The 17,086-nt window shown below is 68.6% G+C and overlaps 1 protein-coding gene across 19 annotated transcripts in view; it reads right to left on the bottom strand.

Moving 5' to 3' along the window:
- MYO18A (myosin XVIIIA) overlaps nt 1-17,086 on the bottom strand; it is a 39,664-nt gene that overhangs the window by 13,160 nt on the left and 9,418 nt on the right. For 4 of the 19 annotated variants that reach the window (XM_042791467.1, XM_042791457.1, XM_042791461.1 and 1 more), the window contains exons 3-30: nt 12,959-13,021; nt 12,681-12,758; nt 12,124-12,264; nt 11,530-11,586; nt 10,923-11,010; nt 10,691-10,800; nt 10,429-10,605; nt 10,071-10,281; nt 9,587-9,729; nt 8,981-9,081; nt 8,813-8,876; nt 8,525-8,669; nt 8,150-8,170; nt 6,986-6,997; nt 6,283-6,459; nt 6,113-6,203; nt 5,809-6,001; nt 5,228-5,314; nt 4,363-4,504; nt 4,122-4,281; nt 3,845-4,031; nt 3,512-3,749; nt 2,495-2,604; nt 2,334-2,399; nt 1,935-2,063; nt 1,307-1,450; nt 240-329; nt 16-135 (exon numbers count right to left, since the gene is read on the bottom strand). In XM_042791467.1, coding sequence (XP_042647401.1) covers nt 16-135; nt 240-329; nt 1,307-1,450; nt 1,935-2,063; nt 2,334-2,399; nt 2,495-2,604; nt 3,512-3,749; nt 3,845-4,031; nt 4,122-4,281; nt 4,363-4,504; nt 5,228-5,314; nt 5,809-6,001; nt 6,113-6,203; nt 6,283-6,459; nt 6,986-6,997; nt 8,150-8,170; nt 8,525-8,669; nt 8,813-8,876; nt 8,981-9,081; nt 9,587-9,729; nt 10,071-10,281; nt 10,429-10,605; nt 10,691-10,800; nt 10,923-11,010; nt 11,530-11,586; nt 12,124-12,264; nt 12,681-12,758; nt 12,959-13,021 — 3,345 coding nt within the window. Of the gene's footprint in view, nt 1-15; nt 136-239; nt 330-1,306; nt 1,451-1,934; nt 2,064-2,333; nt 2,400-2,494; nt 2,605-3,511; nt 3,750-3,844; nt 4,032-4,121; nt 4,282-4,362; nt 4,505-5,227; nt 5,315-5,808; nt 6,002-6,112; nt 6,204-6,282; nt 6,460-6,985; nt 6,998-8,149; nt 8,171-8,524; nt 8,670-8,812; nt 8,877-8,980; nt 9,082-9,586; nt 9,730-10,070; nt 10,282-10,428; nt 10,606-10,690; nt 10,801-10,922; nt 11,011-11,529; nt 11,587-12,123; nt 12,265-12,680; nt 12,759-12,958; nt 13,022-13,235; nt 13,884-14,510; nt 14,568-15,421; nt 15,490-16,437; nt 16,557-17,086 lie in introns of those variants that run through there. The other 15 variants (XM_042791459.1, XM_042791462.1, XM_042791476.1 and 12 more) reach the window with 12 other exon arrangements.

The raw sequence follows: 17,086 nt of genomic DNA, 5'->3' as shown, positions 1-17,086 counted from the left end.
GAGAGGCGCATTTACCTGCAGGTCCTTCATCTCCTTCTCGGCCCGCAGCCTCTCGGCCGTCTCAGCGTCCAGCAGCTGGGAGGCTGACTCGCCGGTGTTCCGCTCGTCCGTCAGCTCCGATGTCAGCTCTGTGATCTGGGGGGGGGTGTGGGGGTGTGGGAGGGAGCGAGACCATGGGCTGGGGCTGGGGCAGGCCGGCACGGCACGGTACCCCCCTCCCGGTGTTGGGAAGGACCTACCCTGCTCTCCAGGCGGTCGCTGTTGAGCCGGAGCTCGTTACGCTCCTTCTCCACCTTCTCGAGTTTGCTCTTCAGCTGCTGGATCTCTTCCTGCAACAGAGCGGGCGGTGAGGGAGGGGGCAGGCTCAAGGGGAAGAGTTTGGCAGGCAGGAGCCTGGCAGGTCTCTGCACCGCCCCCCCCCCCCCCCCAGCACCACCCCCCCCAGTGCTGGGTGGGCAGGGTGGGGGCTCCCCGGGGTGGGGGCCGCTCTCCCCTGCCAAGGGCTGGGCAGGGACTTTCCCCAACCCGCTCTGCCGCCGTGCTGACTCCAACCCCATAAATGGTGTCGAAACACCAGGCAGCCCCAGCTTTGCCAGAGAAGGGTCCCCGCAACACCCCCACCCCCCCCACCCCGGGAGAGGGGGTGGGAGCAAACCCACCCATCGGCACCTCGCCAAAGGGTTTGGGTGCTCCCAGCCCAGGTGGGGAGGGAGAACACCCACCGGGGTGTCCGGGGCCCACCAGCCAGCACGGGGGAGGCGTGCCCGGCTGCCAGCTCCAAGCGCATCTTTCTCTCCCCTCCTCTGCTCCCAGCTCAGGCTGGGGGGGGGCAGGAGCGGGCCCAGGTGCCCCCACCCCGAGCACCCATCCTCAGCGGGTCGGGGTGAAAGCTGAGCCAGGCAGCAGCTCTGTGCCGGGCGGGCTCGGCGGGGGCACGAGTGTCTGGTTGCCAGCGCGGCGCGGAGCCCCCGCATATGCCTCTCGGCACACGGTTTCATTTCCATTCTCCACGCCTTGTAATTGGGCTCGTGCAACAGCCGGCTCTCGGGATGCTAATGACATGCTGATTCGCAAATTAGGGAGCAATTCGAGCCCGGCGCTGACGGGGCACGGGGCAGCCGCCATCCTGCATCTCACCCCATCGTGGGCTCCTGCGTCCCACCCTACCGTGGGGTCCTGCATCCCACCCCACTGTGAGGTCCTGCATCCCATCCCGCTGCAGGATCCTGCATCCCCTGCCCGGGACCAGCGCTCCCCCGAGCCCACCCTGCCCCATCCAGCATCCCCCCAACCCAGAGATACCCACGTCTTTGCCGCGGATCTGGTCCTCGGTGAGCTGCACCTCGATGAGGGGCCGCACGGTGGTGAAGAGCTTCCACCAGGGCCAGCCTTTCACCCCCTTGTTCTTCTTGATGTTCTTCTGCACGCACCGGATGGCCAAATCCTGGATCTGTGCGGGGCACAGGATCAGCACAGGGCGGGGATGGTGGCAGCACGGGGTGCCACCAGCGGGGACAAAGCGGGGTGGGCAGGCGCTCAGCACCCCTGCCGGCACCCCGTCACGCTCCCCTTCGTTAGCATTTGGGCTAATTGCACCCGGTTTATCTGCTGTTTGATTCTCTCCAGCCCCTCCAAACGCTAATGTCGCGGGAGGCGAGGAGCTGCCGAGGTGCCTATTTTACGCCTTCTTTAATAATAAAAGTAGGAGCTGATACGCTGCTTCATCCCGCCGCGGCGATGCCCAGCGCCCTCCCCGCCGGTTCCCCCTGGCCCCCCAGTTCCCCCCGGCCCCCCACGGCTCCCCACGGCTGGGCGGGCGTGGGGGGGAGGCGGGAGGAGGAGGCGCTGGCCCAGGCAGCAGCAGAAAGGCTGCGCTGCCCATTTTAGGCGAAATTGTGCAGCGGAGCGGGGAGGGGAGAGCTGCTGGGACGAACCTTCCTCTTCTTGAACTGCTGCCGTGCCAGGAAGCCCCTGCACGCTGCCTGGAAGAGGGTGATGTTCCTGCTGGTCTGTGCGTCCCGTTGCTCCTCTAGCTTGGCCAGCGACCCGGCCCGGAAAAATACCTGCGGGAGGGGAGCGGGGCGAGATGCCGACGGGTGCCGGCATCCCTCCGGCCACGCCGTGCCGCCCTCCCGCCGCGTCGGCTGGTGGGGACGCAGCTCTCCCCTCCACGGCCCCCGGTCCTGTCCCGCCGTGGGGTTTTTATTCCCCAGGCTCGAGGAATGCCGTAGGTGGGAGCAAACAGTGCTGCCCTTGTGCCGCCCCGCCGCGCCGGGCCACCCACCCCTGCCCGTGCCGTCACCGGCACCCGCAGCCAGTGCCGGGCACCGTACCCGGCTCAAGCCCATGTGGTAGCTGCTCTTCTCCAGGTCCAGCGACTCCAGGAGCTCCTCCACCGCCTGTGGGGAGGGAGAGGTGTCAGGGCCAGGCTGGTGGCACCCCGGGGTGCAGGGGAGCCTGGACTGCAGCGCTGGCCCCGGCACGGGGCACGTACCCGTTTCTCATCCACCACGATGTAGTTGCGTCCGTGCTTCTTGGTCAGGTGCGGGGCCAGGACGTCAAAGCGCCGCCTGAATTCCGCAAACACCATGTGGTCGGGGTAGCCTGGGGGGGAGCAAGGGAGAGAGGGGCTGTGGGGGCAGCCAGGACGCCCAGGGGATGGCTGGGGCCAGCCCTGCGTGCCCTGACTCCTTCGAGCCCCCCCCTGTGGCACAAGCTCCCCATGGGACCAGGCACGGCCAGAGCGCCCCGACCCTTCCCGGGAGGTTTTCCTTGGCCGTGTCCTCCAATAATTTTGGCTGGGATCTGGGGTGAAAGTGGCCAGATTCCGCCTCGGGGGGACTGTAGGGACACGTGTGCTGCCCGTGCAAGCAAACAGGCCCCGCTCTGGCCCCGCTCTGAGGCGCAGCCAACTTCTGCATCAGGCTCGCGGTGCCGAGCCTCCACATCTTAATTAACGACGAGGTATTGATGGGTATGGTGACCCCGGCACGGCCGGCTGGCCGCGGCCATTGATCCAGGAGGTGTGTGGGCGGCATCGATTTCCGATCGCGGCAGGAAGGGTCCAGCCTCCAGGCAATAAAACCTCGGCCGGGCGGCCGGCCACGCGTATCGATAAATGCTTTGCTGAGCACGACCCGGAGTCCCTCGCCCTGGCGGGACAGGGGCTGGCTGCCAGCAGGAGAGCTGCCAGGAGCCGGCGGCACCAGCGGAGACACCCAATTAAGGCCATGCCTGTCCCTGATGCAGATAAGGGCCCCACAGGGGAGGGGGGGGACGGGGACAGGACTGTCCTGGGGGGGACAGCTGGCAGCCGCGGGGCTGGGAGCAAGGGCACGCGCCGAAAGGGGTTCCCTGAGGAGGGACAGATTTGGCTCCCCACGGAGGAGACGCAGCCAGGACCCCCCCCCCCCCCCCAGAATCCATCCCCCTTGTGGGGATGGGCACGGCAAGCCCAGCATCCCGCCCCCCCCCGCTGTGGGGTGCCAGGGGTGCCGGTGGCGCGGCTCACCTTGCCGGTACATGCGGAGGGCGTCGAGCAGGCGGGAGCCGCGGAGCTGGGCGCGCAGGAGGGGCACGTCGAGCTGCATGAGCCCGGCCTCGCAGTGCTCCGCCGGCAGCTCCAGCTCGCTGCCGCTCACCCGCCGGCCCGGCAGAGCCCCGGGGTCCCCGCCGCCCCCCGCCGCCTTGGGCAGGAAGCAATGCACGAAGTGGAGCTTGGATTTCTTGATGCTGTCGATGAGGGCGTCCTGCAGGCATGGGGGAGCCAGCGGGGTCAACAGCCCGACCCGGGGACCGCCCCCCCCCCCCCCCCAGCCCCGCTCCTGGCACTCCCCTCACTCACCACTTGCAGTTTGATCTGGATGCAGAGGGATTTCTTCTTGACGGCGGCCACGCCGGTGGTGAAGGTCTTGCGCATGCTGGTGGCCCGGCGCAGGGCCAGCTGGGACCCCCCCTCCAGCCCCGCCACCGAGCCCGACAGCACCAGCGCTGACCCGCCGCGGCCGGCAAACAGGCTGCTGATGACCTTCCTGTGGGGCACAGAGGGGACGTCACCCCCTCCAAATCACCTCTTCCCCACCCACCCCGGGTCACGCTCCTCACCCCGGGACCCCACTCACTTCTGTGACTCCTGGAGCAGGACGGAGGCGTTTTGGGTGGCCGGGTTGTGCTTGACGTGGTTGAGCCAGCCCGTGGCATCGTATTCCACCCAGTTGGTCCCCGAGCTGTGGCCCAGGAGGAAGTGTCGGGGTTTGTCACTGGGGAGCAGCGGGTTGTGCCCTGGGGGGAGACACGGCACCGATGGGCACGGGACCAGCGCTTCCCCAACACGTGGCCCCGCGGTGCCGGGCCCCCCCTGACCTTTCTTGCCCCCTTCCTGGGGGCCGTAGTAGGAGAAGAGCCGCTCCAGCAAGGTTTCCTCGCTGCCGCCCGGCTGCAGCGCCTCCTCCTCCAGCAGCCACAGCAGCCCCCGTGCCTCGTCCGTGCGGGCCAGTGACCGAACCTGTGGGTGACACCGCGCTTGCAGCTGGTCCAGCACGCCAGTGTCCCCCAGGGCAGGGATGGGAGGACACAGGGGCCACCCGGGGAACACGCGACCTCGGCCGCTGTCGGCAGCAAGGCAAAGCGGCACCACGCGAGTGGGCCCTTGCTTAATGGAGACCCAGCAGCAAAAGGGTCAGCACGTAATCCTCCGGGCAGCGAGATGCTCACTGGGGTGGAAAACGTTGTGCTCAGGCACCCGTGGGATGAAACTCAGCACAGGGCTGGCGTGAGCATCCCCTCTCAGTCTCTGCAGCCTCCTCCAGCAGAGATTGGAGCACCCCAGGGATTAGAGAACCTTCGGGACCCGTGCACCCTGGGGATCGGAGCGCCCCAGGGACTGGAGAACCTTGGGGACCTATGCACCCTGGGGACCAGAGCACCTTGGGGACCAGAGCACCTTGAAGACTGTAGCACCCCGGGGACTGGAGCACCCTAGGGATCGCCCAAGAGCTCCTTGCAGCACGGGCAGCTCCCAGGGTGGTGGGGAACTCCATACTGGGGGATGCACCAGGGACGCAGGCTGCACCGGCACTCACAGCTGCGCCTTCATAGCCAAGAATTCAGGACAGCCCCTCTCCCTCCCCCGAATAACTCCAGCCAAAGGGCCCGGCAAGCGCCCGGCCGCTGCCTCGCGCCACGAACTGCCGCGACGCAGCCACGAGGAAGCGCGGCGGGTGCTTACCAGAGCCTGGTGTGAGGGCTGGTCCACAGCAGCTACGGAGCCAGAGGAGCCGGGCTCAGCATCAGCCAGGGCGAGCTCTATGTTCTCCTGGCAAGGGGGGACAGAGGCAGGGTTAGTGCCCACGAGGCGAAAGGGAGCCGGCACCTGGTCAGGGTGTTGGTCTCAATGGGCTCTAGGCAGGAGGTTGGGCTTTCCCAGCACCTGGCTGCGCCGGCACAGAGGGGACCAGAACACACAGGGTCCCCCTGGGCTGTGGGTACCAAGATGGAACAGCAACAGTGATTTTCCTGCTCCCCGACCCCCCCCGCAGCCACCCCATCACCTCCCAGCCTGGCACATTTGCAGGCAAAGCTGCGTGGTTGGGGCTGGAGCTGCTGGCAAAGGCACCACTGGCAACGGGAGCCCTGGGAAAAACCTCTGCTGCACCGAGCATCATGTCAGAGCTGCTTTGGTTGGGCTGGTCCAGAGCGGCCACGGGGTAAGAAATCAGGGGCAGGGAGGTGGAAGGTAGGAGATGCTCAGGCGGAGGGGGGAGGCCAAGAGGGGAGGAGGTGACGGCAGCCCTGGGTTGTCCCCGTTACCTCCTTGTAACGCTCCAGCTCGCGGGCGAAGGTGCGCTGGTGGAAGAGGAGCTGCAGGCGCTCCTGGGCGTAGTTGTGGCAGAGCTCCTCGAAGGTGGCCCCCCGGCTCTGCCCCGCCAGCTCGGGGTTCTGCGTCCCGGGGGTGTCCACCACCGTCACCGAGCACACCGAGTGCTGGCTCGACTTCAGAGCCCTGGCCGGGGCGGGGGGGGGGGACACAAAGGGACACAGCGGGGTGAAGGGGTGCTGCTGGACCTCCCCCACCCCCCCAGCTCTTCCTCCAGCCCCCCCCCCCAGAACGTACCTGTTGAGGAGGGAGATGAGGAGGGTGAAGAGCTCGGAGTACAAGCCGGCCGCCATGCCCTCCAGGCACTCCAGTGCTGTCAGCTTGGGACCTGGCCAAAGCAATCCTGAGAGTCCCCAGCCCGGTGTCCCCCCAGGGCCACCCGCTGTCCCCACCATCCCTCAGCCTACCTGTGCCACTGTCACCCAGGGGGGGCTCGTCGGGGCCCTGCCGAAAGGAGGTGGATCGCTGCAGGGTGCCCTTGGGCTGGTGCTTGAAGATGGAGGAGGAAAGCTCCTCCAGGCTGCAGCCCAGCAGGTAAGCGGCTTTCTGAGCCCACTCGTGCCGTGCAAACTGCTTCCTCCCAGCTGGAGGGTGGAGAAGGGGGCTCAGCACCAGCCAGGGCATCCCCCCAAACGGGGGGTGTTTCCAGCCAGACCTGGGGCAGTCTCAGGGTCCCCCAGAGTAGGCTGGGGATGCTGTGCACAGTGGGAGTGCATGGCCGGCGCTGGAGCGGGGGGGGGGGGAAGCGTGTTTTGGGGTTTGATCAGAGGAGACGGGGGGGATGAAGGGCTTCGTGCCTCTGCAGAGCCATGCCGTGGGGTGGGGGTCACCCTTTGTCACCGCTGACTCGGGACCCCCTGGGGCCCGCGACGGTGCGGGGCTCGGAGCCACCCCAGCACGGGGACACGTCCCCGCTCGGCCACACGCACCGAGCAGCCCTGCCACGACACGTCAGGACAGACCACGGCTGCCAGACACAAGCACACGGACGCTGGGGGAGGGCAGGGGAGGCGGGAGGCGGTTAACGGTGACACGCAGGGACAGAACAGCGGGCAGGCGGTGGCACGTGGGAGGGGGGAAAAGCTGGAGACACGGAGAACAAGACTTTACCTTCGTCGGCGTCTGCATTGCAAAAAGGGCAGCATGCACCATGCGAACAGAGACAGGGGGTTAGAAACAACAGCACGTGGCAGCGCGGAGGCGCGGCACGGGGGGACGCCCTCCTGCCGAAACACGCCACGCGCAGGCACCGCCACGCCACGCACATGCCAAGCCTGCTCTCACCCCCCCCCCAACTCCCCAAAACCCCCTCCCCAAGGCAACGCTGCGGTGAGACGCTGCGAGCCGGCGTTTGGGGGGGCCCTTCCCCTGTGAGCCCCGGCCACGCTGCGGGCACCGGTGGGGAGCAGCTCGGCTCTGCCCCGGAGCACGGGGAGCCGCTGCCGGATCCAGCCCGGTACAAGAGTCAAGGGGCCAAAGAAATGGGGCTGGTGCAGCTGAGCTGGCTCCGAGCATCCCCGGTGCCCACAAGATGCGGGCGAGGCTCCAGGAGCAGCACAGAGCTGGGGCTGGGATGCTCGCCTCAAGCAGGATGCGGGGATGCTCCCCCCCCCCCCCCCCCCCGCAGGATCTGGGGTTCCCCCCACAGCAGGTCCCCACGGAGAGGCTCTGGACCTGCTGGAGCATCCCTCGGCGGTGGCGGCAGTGGGGTCCTGCTGCCCTCTAGTGCCTTGAAGCACCCCACGGGCCAGCACTGCACCCCACCGTGTCCCCGAGACCACCCCAGTCTCCTCCCTCCCCACCCCTGACTCAGCTTTTTTCCCCCTGGGCTGCAAATTCCCTCGGTGTGGCCACCAACTCCAAGTGCTCATTTCAGGTGCACCGTGCCCAGGCCCTCCCGCCAGCGTGCAGCACCACGGGGGCTTCCAGCACCACGGGAGGAAGGTGAAAGCCCCATGGGGAGAAGAGCAGCCCCCCCAAAGCTGAATTCTCACCCCCCAGGGATGCAGAGCCAAGCCGGTGCCCGTCAGAGCAAGCCCCGCAGCCCACGGTGAGCTCTGGGTGCCGGGGCAGCTCTGTCCCGCACCACCAATGATGCCAAGAGGACAGGGTGGGGGGTCCTGATGGGCAGCAGGCAAATTTGGGGCTGCCAGGACCCAGCCAGGGGTCAGAGTCGGTCCCGGCACACCAGCAGCATCCCAAGCCCCCATTTCAGCCCTAAAACCATCACCGCGCGGCACCACCCGGAGCAGAGCCCCCCACGGCTCCGGTTACCGGCTCCATCTGCCAGCGGCTCTGCGGGGAGGACAGCGGGGAGAGGTGTTACACTGGGGACACATGCACCCCCCCAACTCCCTCAGACCCCGCCAGGCCCCTGTTCCCCCAAGTTAGCCAGCCCAGGGTCTGGGGGTGTTTGACTCCCACCAGCCAGTGGGACCACCCTGAGGGGGCAAAGCTGGGTGCCCCAGAGTGTTTGGGGTGGCAGGGCACCGTCCCTCAGCTGACAACAGCCCCAAACACCCCCCAGGGCTTGTCCACACCATGGGGGGGCCCGTTTGTGAGGTGCTGGCGATCACTCCGGGACCCCATGCAGCCGTCAGCCCTGGGCCTCGGTTCGTTAATGCCTCCCAGCCCTGAGCAGCTCGTTACCTTTCGTGGCGCCGGCGGCTCCCAGATGATAAATGGCCCCCAGGACGAGCCAGAAGGCTTTTTGCTCATCGCTGGAGATGCCCATCACCTTCATGGCAGCCTGGAGCTTGTTGAACTGCTGGGTTGCCTTCTGCTTTTCCTCCGGCTGCAGAGGGCAACAGGACCCATGGGTGTGGGAGCCCAGCTCTGCCTCCTCCTGCACCCAAATGGGCCAGGGAACCCTGTGTGTCCCCATCCCGCCCCCCCCCCCCTCCCCTGCAGCTTCCCACCCAGCCCCACGGCAGCGACCTTGGAGAGGGGTGCGATGCCAAAGACGTTGTTCTCTGCCAGGTGGTTGAAGTGAAGCTCAGTCCTGCGGGGATAATCATGGGGATTGGCCCCACATGGGAGACCCCGGAGACCCCCCCGCCCTGGGGCCAGGGGCCATGCCCTTGCCCCCCCCCCCCCCCAGCTCACCGCAGGGCGCTGTCGGAACAGGCCAGCAGGTAGTAGAAGATGTTGAAGGTGGCCTCGTTGGCCGGGCGCTTGGCGACGCGCAGCTTCTCCAGCAGCAGCGTCTGGTGGAGGTGGGAAGGTTGGGAACCGGCGAACCCCCCCGACTCCCACCCCCCCCAGCCCACACTAGACCCATTCTTGCTGCCTGCCCAGGGTTCCCGTGGAGATGTGAGGGTCTCCTGCCCACGGCAGGGCACCGTATGAATGCAGATGTCACCCAAGCAACTCCTCTCCTGGGGTGTCTGCTACTATGGGAGCATGAAGCAGCTCTCGAATTTGAAGGGCTCTGCACCACCCCAGGGCGGTGTCTGAAAGAAAGACACCCCGATATCGGGGCTCACTCAGCAAGGACGGGGAGTTGAGCTGATCCAGGGGTGTGAAAAAGGATGAGAGCGGGATGCCTGGCTGCTAAGCGCTGCGAGAACGGCCGGGCAGCTGGCGGGGCTCTGCGGCAGGGCTCGTGGGGTAGTGCGCAGCCGGGCTACCGAGGGGAAACCCCCCGGTGAGGATGGACCGGCTCCCATGCTTGGGGGGGGGGGTTGGGGGGGGGCACCCTGGCCCCCTCACCTGTACGGAGGCAGATGCCACCTGCCCAGCCTGGTCGAAATCCAGAGAGATGATCTGGGAGAAGCGGGTGGCGTTGCCGTTCATGCCGGTGCTGCTATTGCCAAAAGCCTCCAGGATGGTGTAGAGAGCCTGCCACTTCTCCGCTGCGGGAAGAGAAGCGGGGCGGTGGGGTGCAGGGGCTGGGGTGCAGGGGCTGGGCGGTGGGGTGCAGGGGCTGGGGTGCAGGGGCTGGGCGGTGGGGTGCAGGGGCTGAGGGGTGGGTGGCCAGAGCCGGCACTGCCGGCCGGGCAAACGCTGCTGCTCCTGTGCCGTGCCCCGCGCCGCGGCAGCCCTCGAGAGCGTGGTGAAGGCGCCGGCGTGAGAAAGTGAAAACGTGGTGTGTGCCTGGCCGCTGCCGGGTGCGAGAGGTGGGGGGGCCGTGACCTCAAAGCGAGGGGCGTGCGCGGGCGGCAGCGGGGACGCCGTACCCCACCGGGGGACTCACCGGAGAAGACCTTGCCGGTGCTGCCGGCGATGGTGGCGAGATACTGGACAAGGTGCTGGCAGTTGGTGGTTTTGCCGCTGCCGCTGGCGCCCAGCAGCACGATCGCCTGGTCCTGGCGGCCCATCAGCATGCTGCGGTAGGCAGCCTGGGCCACCGCGTAGATGTGTGGGGACGTGTCCTCCCTGCGGCACCCTTTGAACATGTGCATGACCTGGCGGGACCGGGGAAGAAGCGGGCGAGGGTCGGCACCCTGCCACCTCCATCGGCTCCCTCGGCGCGGTGGCACTGCTGCCAGCGCCTGTCCCCTCCGGTGTGTTCCCCCCCCCCCCCCCCCCCCAAACCCCGGCAGCAGGGTCACCTTCTCAGAGTACATGGAGGGGGAGCTCAGGGGGTTGATGATGACCATGGTGGGGCCGGCGTAGGTGTGCAGGAGGTTGCCGCCGTAGCGCTGCCGCAGCGTGTGCAACACGCTGGACTCGTTGAGGTAGAGGAGGCTGGCGAGGTCCTCCACGCGGTCGCAGGAAGGGGGGTTCGCCTGGCAGCGAGGTGGTGGTAGCGGGGGGCGCCCGTCAGGTGGGGAACTGGGGTCTGCCCCGCCGTCCCCCACCCCGCAGCCCTACCTTCTCCACGTCGTCCTCCTCCGCCTCCAGGACGGCTCCGTCGTGGTCCAGCTTCACCTTCACCTTGCCCTCGGGCAGGGGGCTGCCCTCCTCCGGCCGCAGCTGGCTGCCTGCGAGGGGCACGGGGTGCTCAGCAGGGGGGGGAAGAGCCCCCCAGGGACACCCCAGCTGGGCCAGGGGGAGGGATGAGGTGCCCTGTGTCCCAGCAGCTCCAGGCTGACCCCTGACTCACCCAAGGAGAAGCCATCCCTGTGCACCAGCCACACCTTCTCGGTCTCGTACCAGGCCTCCTCGGCCGCTATCTGCTCCTCCGTCTTGGCCTGCGGGACAGCGGGACGTGGGGTGGCCATGGTCACCTGCCCGACCCCCCCCCCCCCCAACTCGCCCCCCTCCCCACGTCCCTGGGGCTGGAGGGAGCAGGACTGCCTGGACATGGGGCCACATGCCAGGCAGCCCCGGCCACCCTCCGCAAGCCGTGAGCCCTCCAAAGCACGTGTCCCCAGCTTCCCCAGTGGGCTCGAGACTGCGGAGACCACCAGGGTCCTGCCACAGCTCAGGGCAGACCTGAAGTCACCGTGGCCACCTCAGGCAAGCCTGGAAGGGCCAAGCTCCCAAGCCACAGCCCAGAGAGCAGGCACCCGTGCCAGCCACGTGCCGGGATGCAGGGACACCGGGCACACTGTGGGGACATGGGACGTGCTGCAGGGACATCATGGAGGGACACAGGACACGGCACAGTGCTGGCAGAGTACCGCGGCGTGGGAAATGCCAGGCTGGCACAGCCAGCACAGCGGGGATGTCCCCGTCACCCGGGAGCGGGGCGAGCCCCAAAGCCAAACCTGAGCTGCAGCAGGGACGGGGCCAAGTGGGGCTGCTGGGGCATCGTCCGCTTGACCCTGGTGAGGCCGAGAGACAGGGGGTGAAGGTGAGAAGGTTTAATCTCTGCCCCGCAGACAGCATGGAAGGCGGCGGGGGGGGAAGCGAGCGGGGACAAAGCGCCGCCGTGCCAAACCCTGCGGGCGCTCCCAATGCCACGGCCACCGCTGCGGCCAGCGGGGTAGCTGGTCCAGAGCGGTGCTGGGGACACACGGAGCCGGGAAGGACGCTGGCCACGAGGCTGTGCCGCCAAAGCCCCGGGGTCGGGGGCCCACTGTGCCCACCCACTGCGAGCTCTGCCGGCACCACGCGCCGCGGCTGCTTCGGCACGAGCCGTGCGTCCTGCCTAAGCCGGGTGTCCCGCCTCTTCCCATCCTGCTTTGCACCCCTGCCCGCCCCCGCCGTGCCACCTCCACCAAGAACACCCTCCTGGGACTCCCGGCTCCCCGGCACGGCCCCACTGGGGAGAGGCACCCAGCCCTGGCCACCCCGGCACCCTCCGGCCCCGTGGGTGACACGGCAGCCCACGGAGCAGGGTGGGATGGGGAAAGCCTTACGCTCCAGCACGAGGCGCGGGCGCAGACGCCGGCCCAGCGGCAGACAGAGGACGGCGGGGGGTCGCCGGCGGAGGCAGAGGGCTCCTGAGGACGGGGGTACAGTACCTGGCTGGGTGCCGAGGCCGAGGCGGCGGGGTCCAGCTAACGGCAGCGAGGAAGGAGGAGAGAAAGAAGAGAGGGGGTGAGAGGCAGAGAGCAGCAGAAGCAGCACCATGATGTACGACAGGGCCCCGGCACAGCCACAACCCCCCACGGCACTGCCTGGGCATCGCCGCAGCCACGGGCAGCCGTGCCCGGGCTGCCACGGGGATGCCACCGGTGAGGGCTGCTGAGCATCGTGGCTCCCCATGGACGCTGGTCCAGGCAGCGACCCCAAACCCCACCAGCATCCCTCTGGCATCCGTCCCCTGGTGCCAGTGCCACCCAGAGAGGGACCACAGGGCTGGTGGCCAGGCACAGGGCAACAATCACCCCGTGCAGCCGGGGCAGCCGCCCGCTGCCCACATCTCCCCGTCCCCGGGCGGGCAGCACGTGAGTGCCAACACCCCTGGAATTACAGAAGCCGTGAAGATCCTCTCCAGCCGGCGCTGCGCCTCCTCCGATGGGCTCAGCCGGGACGCGGGGCCGGGGGCAGCCTGGAGGCAGAGCACCGTTAGCACCAGGCTGGCTGCCCCCGCCAGCCCCACGCTCGCAGAAATGCGGGCGCCAGAGGGGCTACTGAAGAGGATTCCCCGGCCTTGCAACCCGACAGCGCTCAGGGTGGGTACTGGGGCGAAGGCCGGCACAGATGGACACCCCAAAATGCCCGAGGACCCGGGTCCCCGCTAACACACACCTGCTGGGGGGGTGCCGGGGCGGTTTTCGCAGGGGTCGACCGCTTCTCGCTGGGCTGCAGCTTCTTCTCCGCACAAGCCGAGGGGAGACAAGGGGTAGCGTGACCGGGCGGCCGCAGTGCGCACACCTGCCCCCAAAAGTGACGACCGCCCCCCGCCCTGGCACCACGCACCCCCAAAACCACTGCAAACCATGCAGGTGAGCTCACACCATGCCGTGCCGGGCAGCACAGCCCTGCCGCCGTGTCAGAGCATCCCCCGCCGTGCACACACCGGTACCTTGTGCCTCTCCAGGGCGGTGGGTTTCGGAGCGGATGCCTTTGCCGGCTCCGTTTTCCCTCCCGAAAGCTGCACCGGAGGCTCCGGCTTGGCTTCGGCACCCGGGGACAGGGACGGTTTCGCGTCCCCCCTGCCTGGCTCGGGGGGCTTCTCCTCCCGCTTGTCCCCAGGCCGGAGCCGCGGCCGGTGCTCTTTGGTTTTGCCCTTCGCCATCAGGGTTTTGAGCCCCGCGGAGATCTCATCCTTGGGCTCCGGTTTGGCGGGGGCTGCCGGCATGGCGGGGGGCGGCGGCGCGGCGGGGGAAGCCGGGACGGCGGGACGGCCCGTCTCCTCCTTCCTGGGGGGCGGCACCGGCTCGGGAGACTTGGCGTCTCGCCCCGGTTCCTTGGCGCTGCCGGTGTCCTCCCCCGGCAGGACTTTGCGGACCACCTTGCGCACCACCCGGACCACCCTGCGGCGGGACAGCCCCTGGCCGTCGTCCCCCTGCGCCTCGGCGGCCGGACCCTCCACCCCGTTCACGGCCGCCCCGTTCAGCACCGGCTCCGGGCTCTTCCCTCGCCCGGGGGGTGGCTCGGGGCTCTTCGGGGGCTCGGGATTCGGAGGCTCAGGATTCAGGGGTGCCGACGCCGCATCCTTCGAGCTCTCTGACTGCAGCCACAACGACACCGGTGTGAGTGGAGGTTCGGCGGTGCGGTGCCTGCCACCGCAAGCACCCGCTGCTTAGGATGTGGTGGTGCCCGGGGGGGGGGGTCGTGCCGGACCCCGGCACCGAGGGACGCAGCACCCACTCCCCTTCCCCAGCCAACCTACAGCCCCGCACTGGACCCCAGGGCAGGGAGCGACGGTGACCGCCCCGACCCCGCACACAGGGACACATCGATCCCCGGGCCGCCAGTACGGGGGTAAAACTCGGTGCTCAGGGCACCGGCAGCCCCTCCGCAACGTGCAGGGCAAGCTGCAAGATTTCCTTTGCCAACAGCTTTGGTGGGCAGCAGGGGAGACGGCGCTGTAACCGTGGGGTGGGCACCGACCTGCTGTCCTGCCGGGGTGGGCCCGGGGAGGCAGAGGGGGAGAGATGGCTGCGTGGCGACAGCCAGGCATCCCTGCCAAAAACACCCATCGCCCTCCACACGCTCCCCAGGAACCGGGGTGGGGGGCGAGCTGAGCCCACAGCCCTCTGTGATGACCCCGAGCCCTGCCACGGGGTCTTTCCCCACCAAGGGCAAGTTCCATCCCCGAGAGAGCTCCACCCTGCCCGTGCCCTGTGACACTTACAGCCCCATCCTCCTTCCCGGGTCTTTTCACAGCTAAGGATTTGTCCTCGTCCTTGACCTGAGGGTCAGATAAACAAGAGGAACGTGTTTCAGCCCGCTGCGGGGCTTTGCTGACAGAAAAGCCACCGGGACCATCGCTCCATGCCAGGGGGCAGGAGGCTGCTGCATGAAACAGCCCCGATTTGCAACCTGTTGATGAGGACACGTGTCCTTCCAGGCTTCCCAGCAGCCGAAAAAACAGGGGGAAGCCCAGACATGCACTCTGGTTATGGCAAACCCCAAAGCCGGGAGAGGAAAGCGCTCTTGCCCGCCTGGCCCGGGCCCCCTCCGGGCACGAGCTGGTACACAGAGCCCTGTCACCGATCCCCACGGGGGCTCTGCCTTTCTGCACGTCGCCCCGCCGGGCGTCACAGCACGTTTTAAGTGTCACCAGCTAATCTCCGCAGCAGCCGCATCGTGGGACGTGCCAGCTCCCCGCCAAGCACGGTGACCGGGGGGGGGGGTCTCTGAGGGGGGACGGGCAGTGGGCAATCAAACCCTCCCCTGCCCCGGGCCGTGAGCTCCCGGGCTCGGCACCCGGCGGGCAACGCTCCCCAACTCGTGGGGCTGGCTGGTGGCACCGGGGTGGCTCGCACCATGTTAGGGGCCCGCGCCAGCCGCTCACAAAGCGGTCGTTAGCGATCGGCGTTAGTAATCGCATGCGTGGGCACGTCGGTGGCCGCAGCCGTGCTGCGGTGGGGCGCCGGGGGCAGCTCCCCGTTTGCTCAGCGCGGCGAGAGGCTGGGAGCACCACTCCCAGTGTGGTGCTGGAGCTGGGCAAACTTGGGGGGGGGGGGGGGGGGGGGAGCCGGTCGACAGCGTGAGGCGGCGTGACCCGAATTTGGGGTGCGGGCAAACGCGCGAGAGACTTCCCTTCTGCTCCCAGAATGCAAACCGGGACGAAAACGCCATGGCGATGTCTCATGGAGCCGCGGCCCTGGCTGGGGAGAGAGGGAGAGGTGAGACGGGCCGGCACACGGGACGCTGAGCCGTGGCACAGTGTACGAGCACGTGCCCTTCCCCGGCGGTCCTGGGAGCCCAGGACCCTCAGGAATGGGGGTCTGAGCCCACCTGGCCCCACTCCGCATATAAATAGGCAGAGCCTATAAGAAGGGCTCCGGGGTCAGGCAGGTGACCAGGCTGAGACCCAGCAAAAATCACTGTGCAAAAAAAGCCCCTTTAGTCAGGCCGCAGGCCCGTGCCCCATTTTCCCCCTCCCTGGGCAAGCCAGCCCGCTGTGGTAAGCAAATGCCAGGGTGAGGGAAGGGATATTTTCTGCCCTGGGCGCCCTGCTTGCCCTGACAGCCGGGGTTTATTCTGAGCCTGACCCTGTGCCAGCGGCTGGGCAGCCCCGGTGGGGACCCACCGCTGCGGCTAGTGGCACCCTCTGAAACCCAGGGGGGGGCTGCACCTGGAGCCATCGGGGAGAACTCCCCCCTCCCAGGGCCAGGCACAGCACAGAGGGGCACCCGGCCACTGAACCAACCCACTTATCCAGGGGTATATCGCCCCGTCCCTGAGGGGTCCCCTGGACCCCCCCTGTCACTGCAGCGTGAAACGCCGGTGCTCAGAGCACAGGCTGGCCGTGGGGGTCTGGAGGCAAACCTGCCCGTGGGTCAGAGCCCCCAGACCCTCCGCTCGCGGCGCTCCCACCTCCACACAGCCAGGCACCACCCCAAAAATCCCCAGAGAGCACCGGCGTGAGAGTCCCCGGGGGGGCTGCAAGAAACAACCCCTGGCCGCCAAAGCGCCCCAGGGGCGGGTGCAGCCTCGTGGCCCCCGACCCTGGTGACGGGACTGGCTCCCCCTTGCCCCCCCCCCCCCCCCCCCCACCGCGCCCCGGTGCTCCCCTGTGCCGTGCTGGTCACGCCGGGGGTCCCCCACCTTACCGCAGGGTCGGGGCGAGCCGGGAGCGGGGTTTCCGCCGGGGCGAGCGCGGCGAGAGAGGCACTAACGGGGCGGCAGCCGGTGGCGCGGGGACAGCTGGGCTGATAGGGCCACCCTAAAAATAGCCGAGGAATGCGAGGGCCCCGCCGGCGCGCGCAGCAGCCGGAGGGAGCGCTGGGGGGGGGGGGGGGGACGGGACACGGGGGGAGTGGGGCCTCGCCGCCACCGCCGCCGCCGGAGGAAGTGATGTGGGCCCACGGCAGCCCAGCGCCACGGGGGGGGGGGGAACTGCCCGGCCTCCGTCCCACCACCCGCCCCCGGCGGGGAGCAGCGACAGATGCCCCCCAGGACGAGCGCAGCTGCGGGGCTGGGGTGCCAGGGAGGGTCCTGGGGTGCCAGGGAGGGTCCTGCGTCGCCAGGGTGGGGGTCGCACCCTCCTGCGCCCCGCGGAGGGCTGCTTGGCCTCGTAGCGGGGTGCCCGGCGTCTTGGTGGGGTGCCCGGCATTGTGCCAGGCAAGTGCAGCCCTGACACCGCTCGCTCCTCCCTTCCCACAAACACAACAGCCCCCCCCCCAAAAAACACTCCCGAGGGCGGAGAGCCCCCTGCCCCGAGGCAAGGGTCTGGCACCATGGATGCATGCCGGCCCAGCA

Source organism: Tyto alba, unplaced genomic scaffold (genome assembly GCF_018691265.1).
Source record: "Tyto alba isolate M040663 unplaced genomic scaffold, T.alba_DEE_v4.0 Super-Scaffold_19, whole genome shotgun sequence".
NCBI classification, from domain to species: Eukaryota; Metazoa; Chordata; class Aves; order Strigiformes; family Tytonidae; genus Tyto; species Tyto alba.
This window is presented reverse-complemented; position numbering and strand designations above follow the sequence as displayed.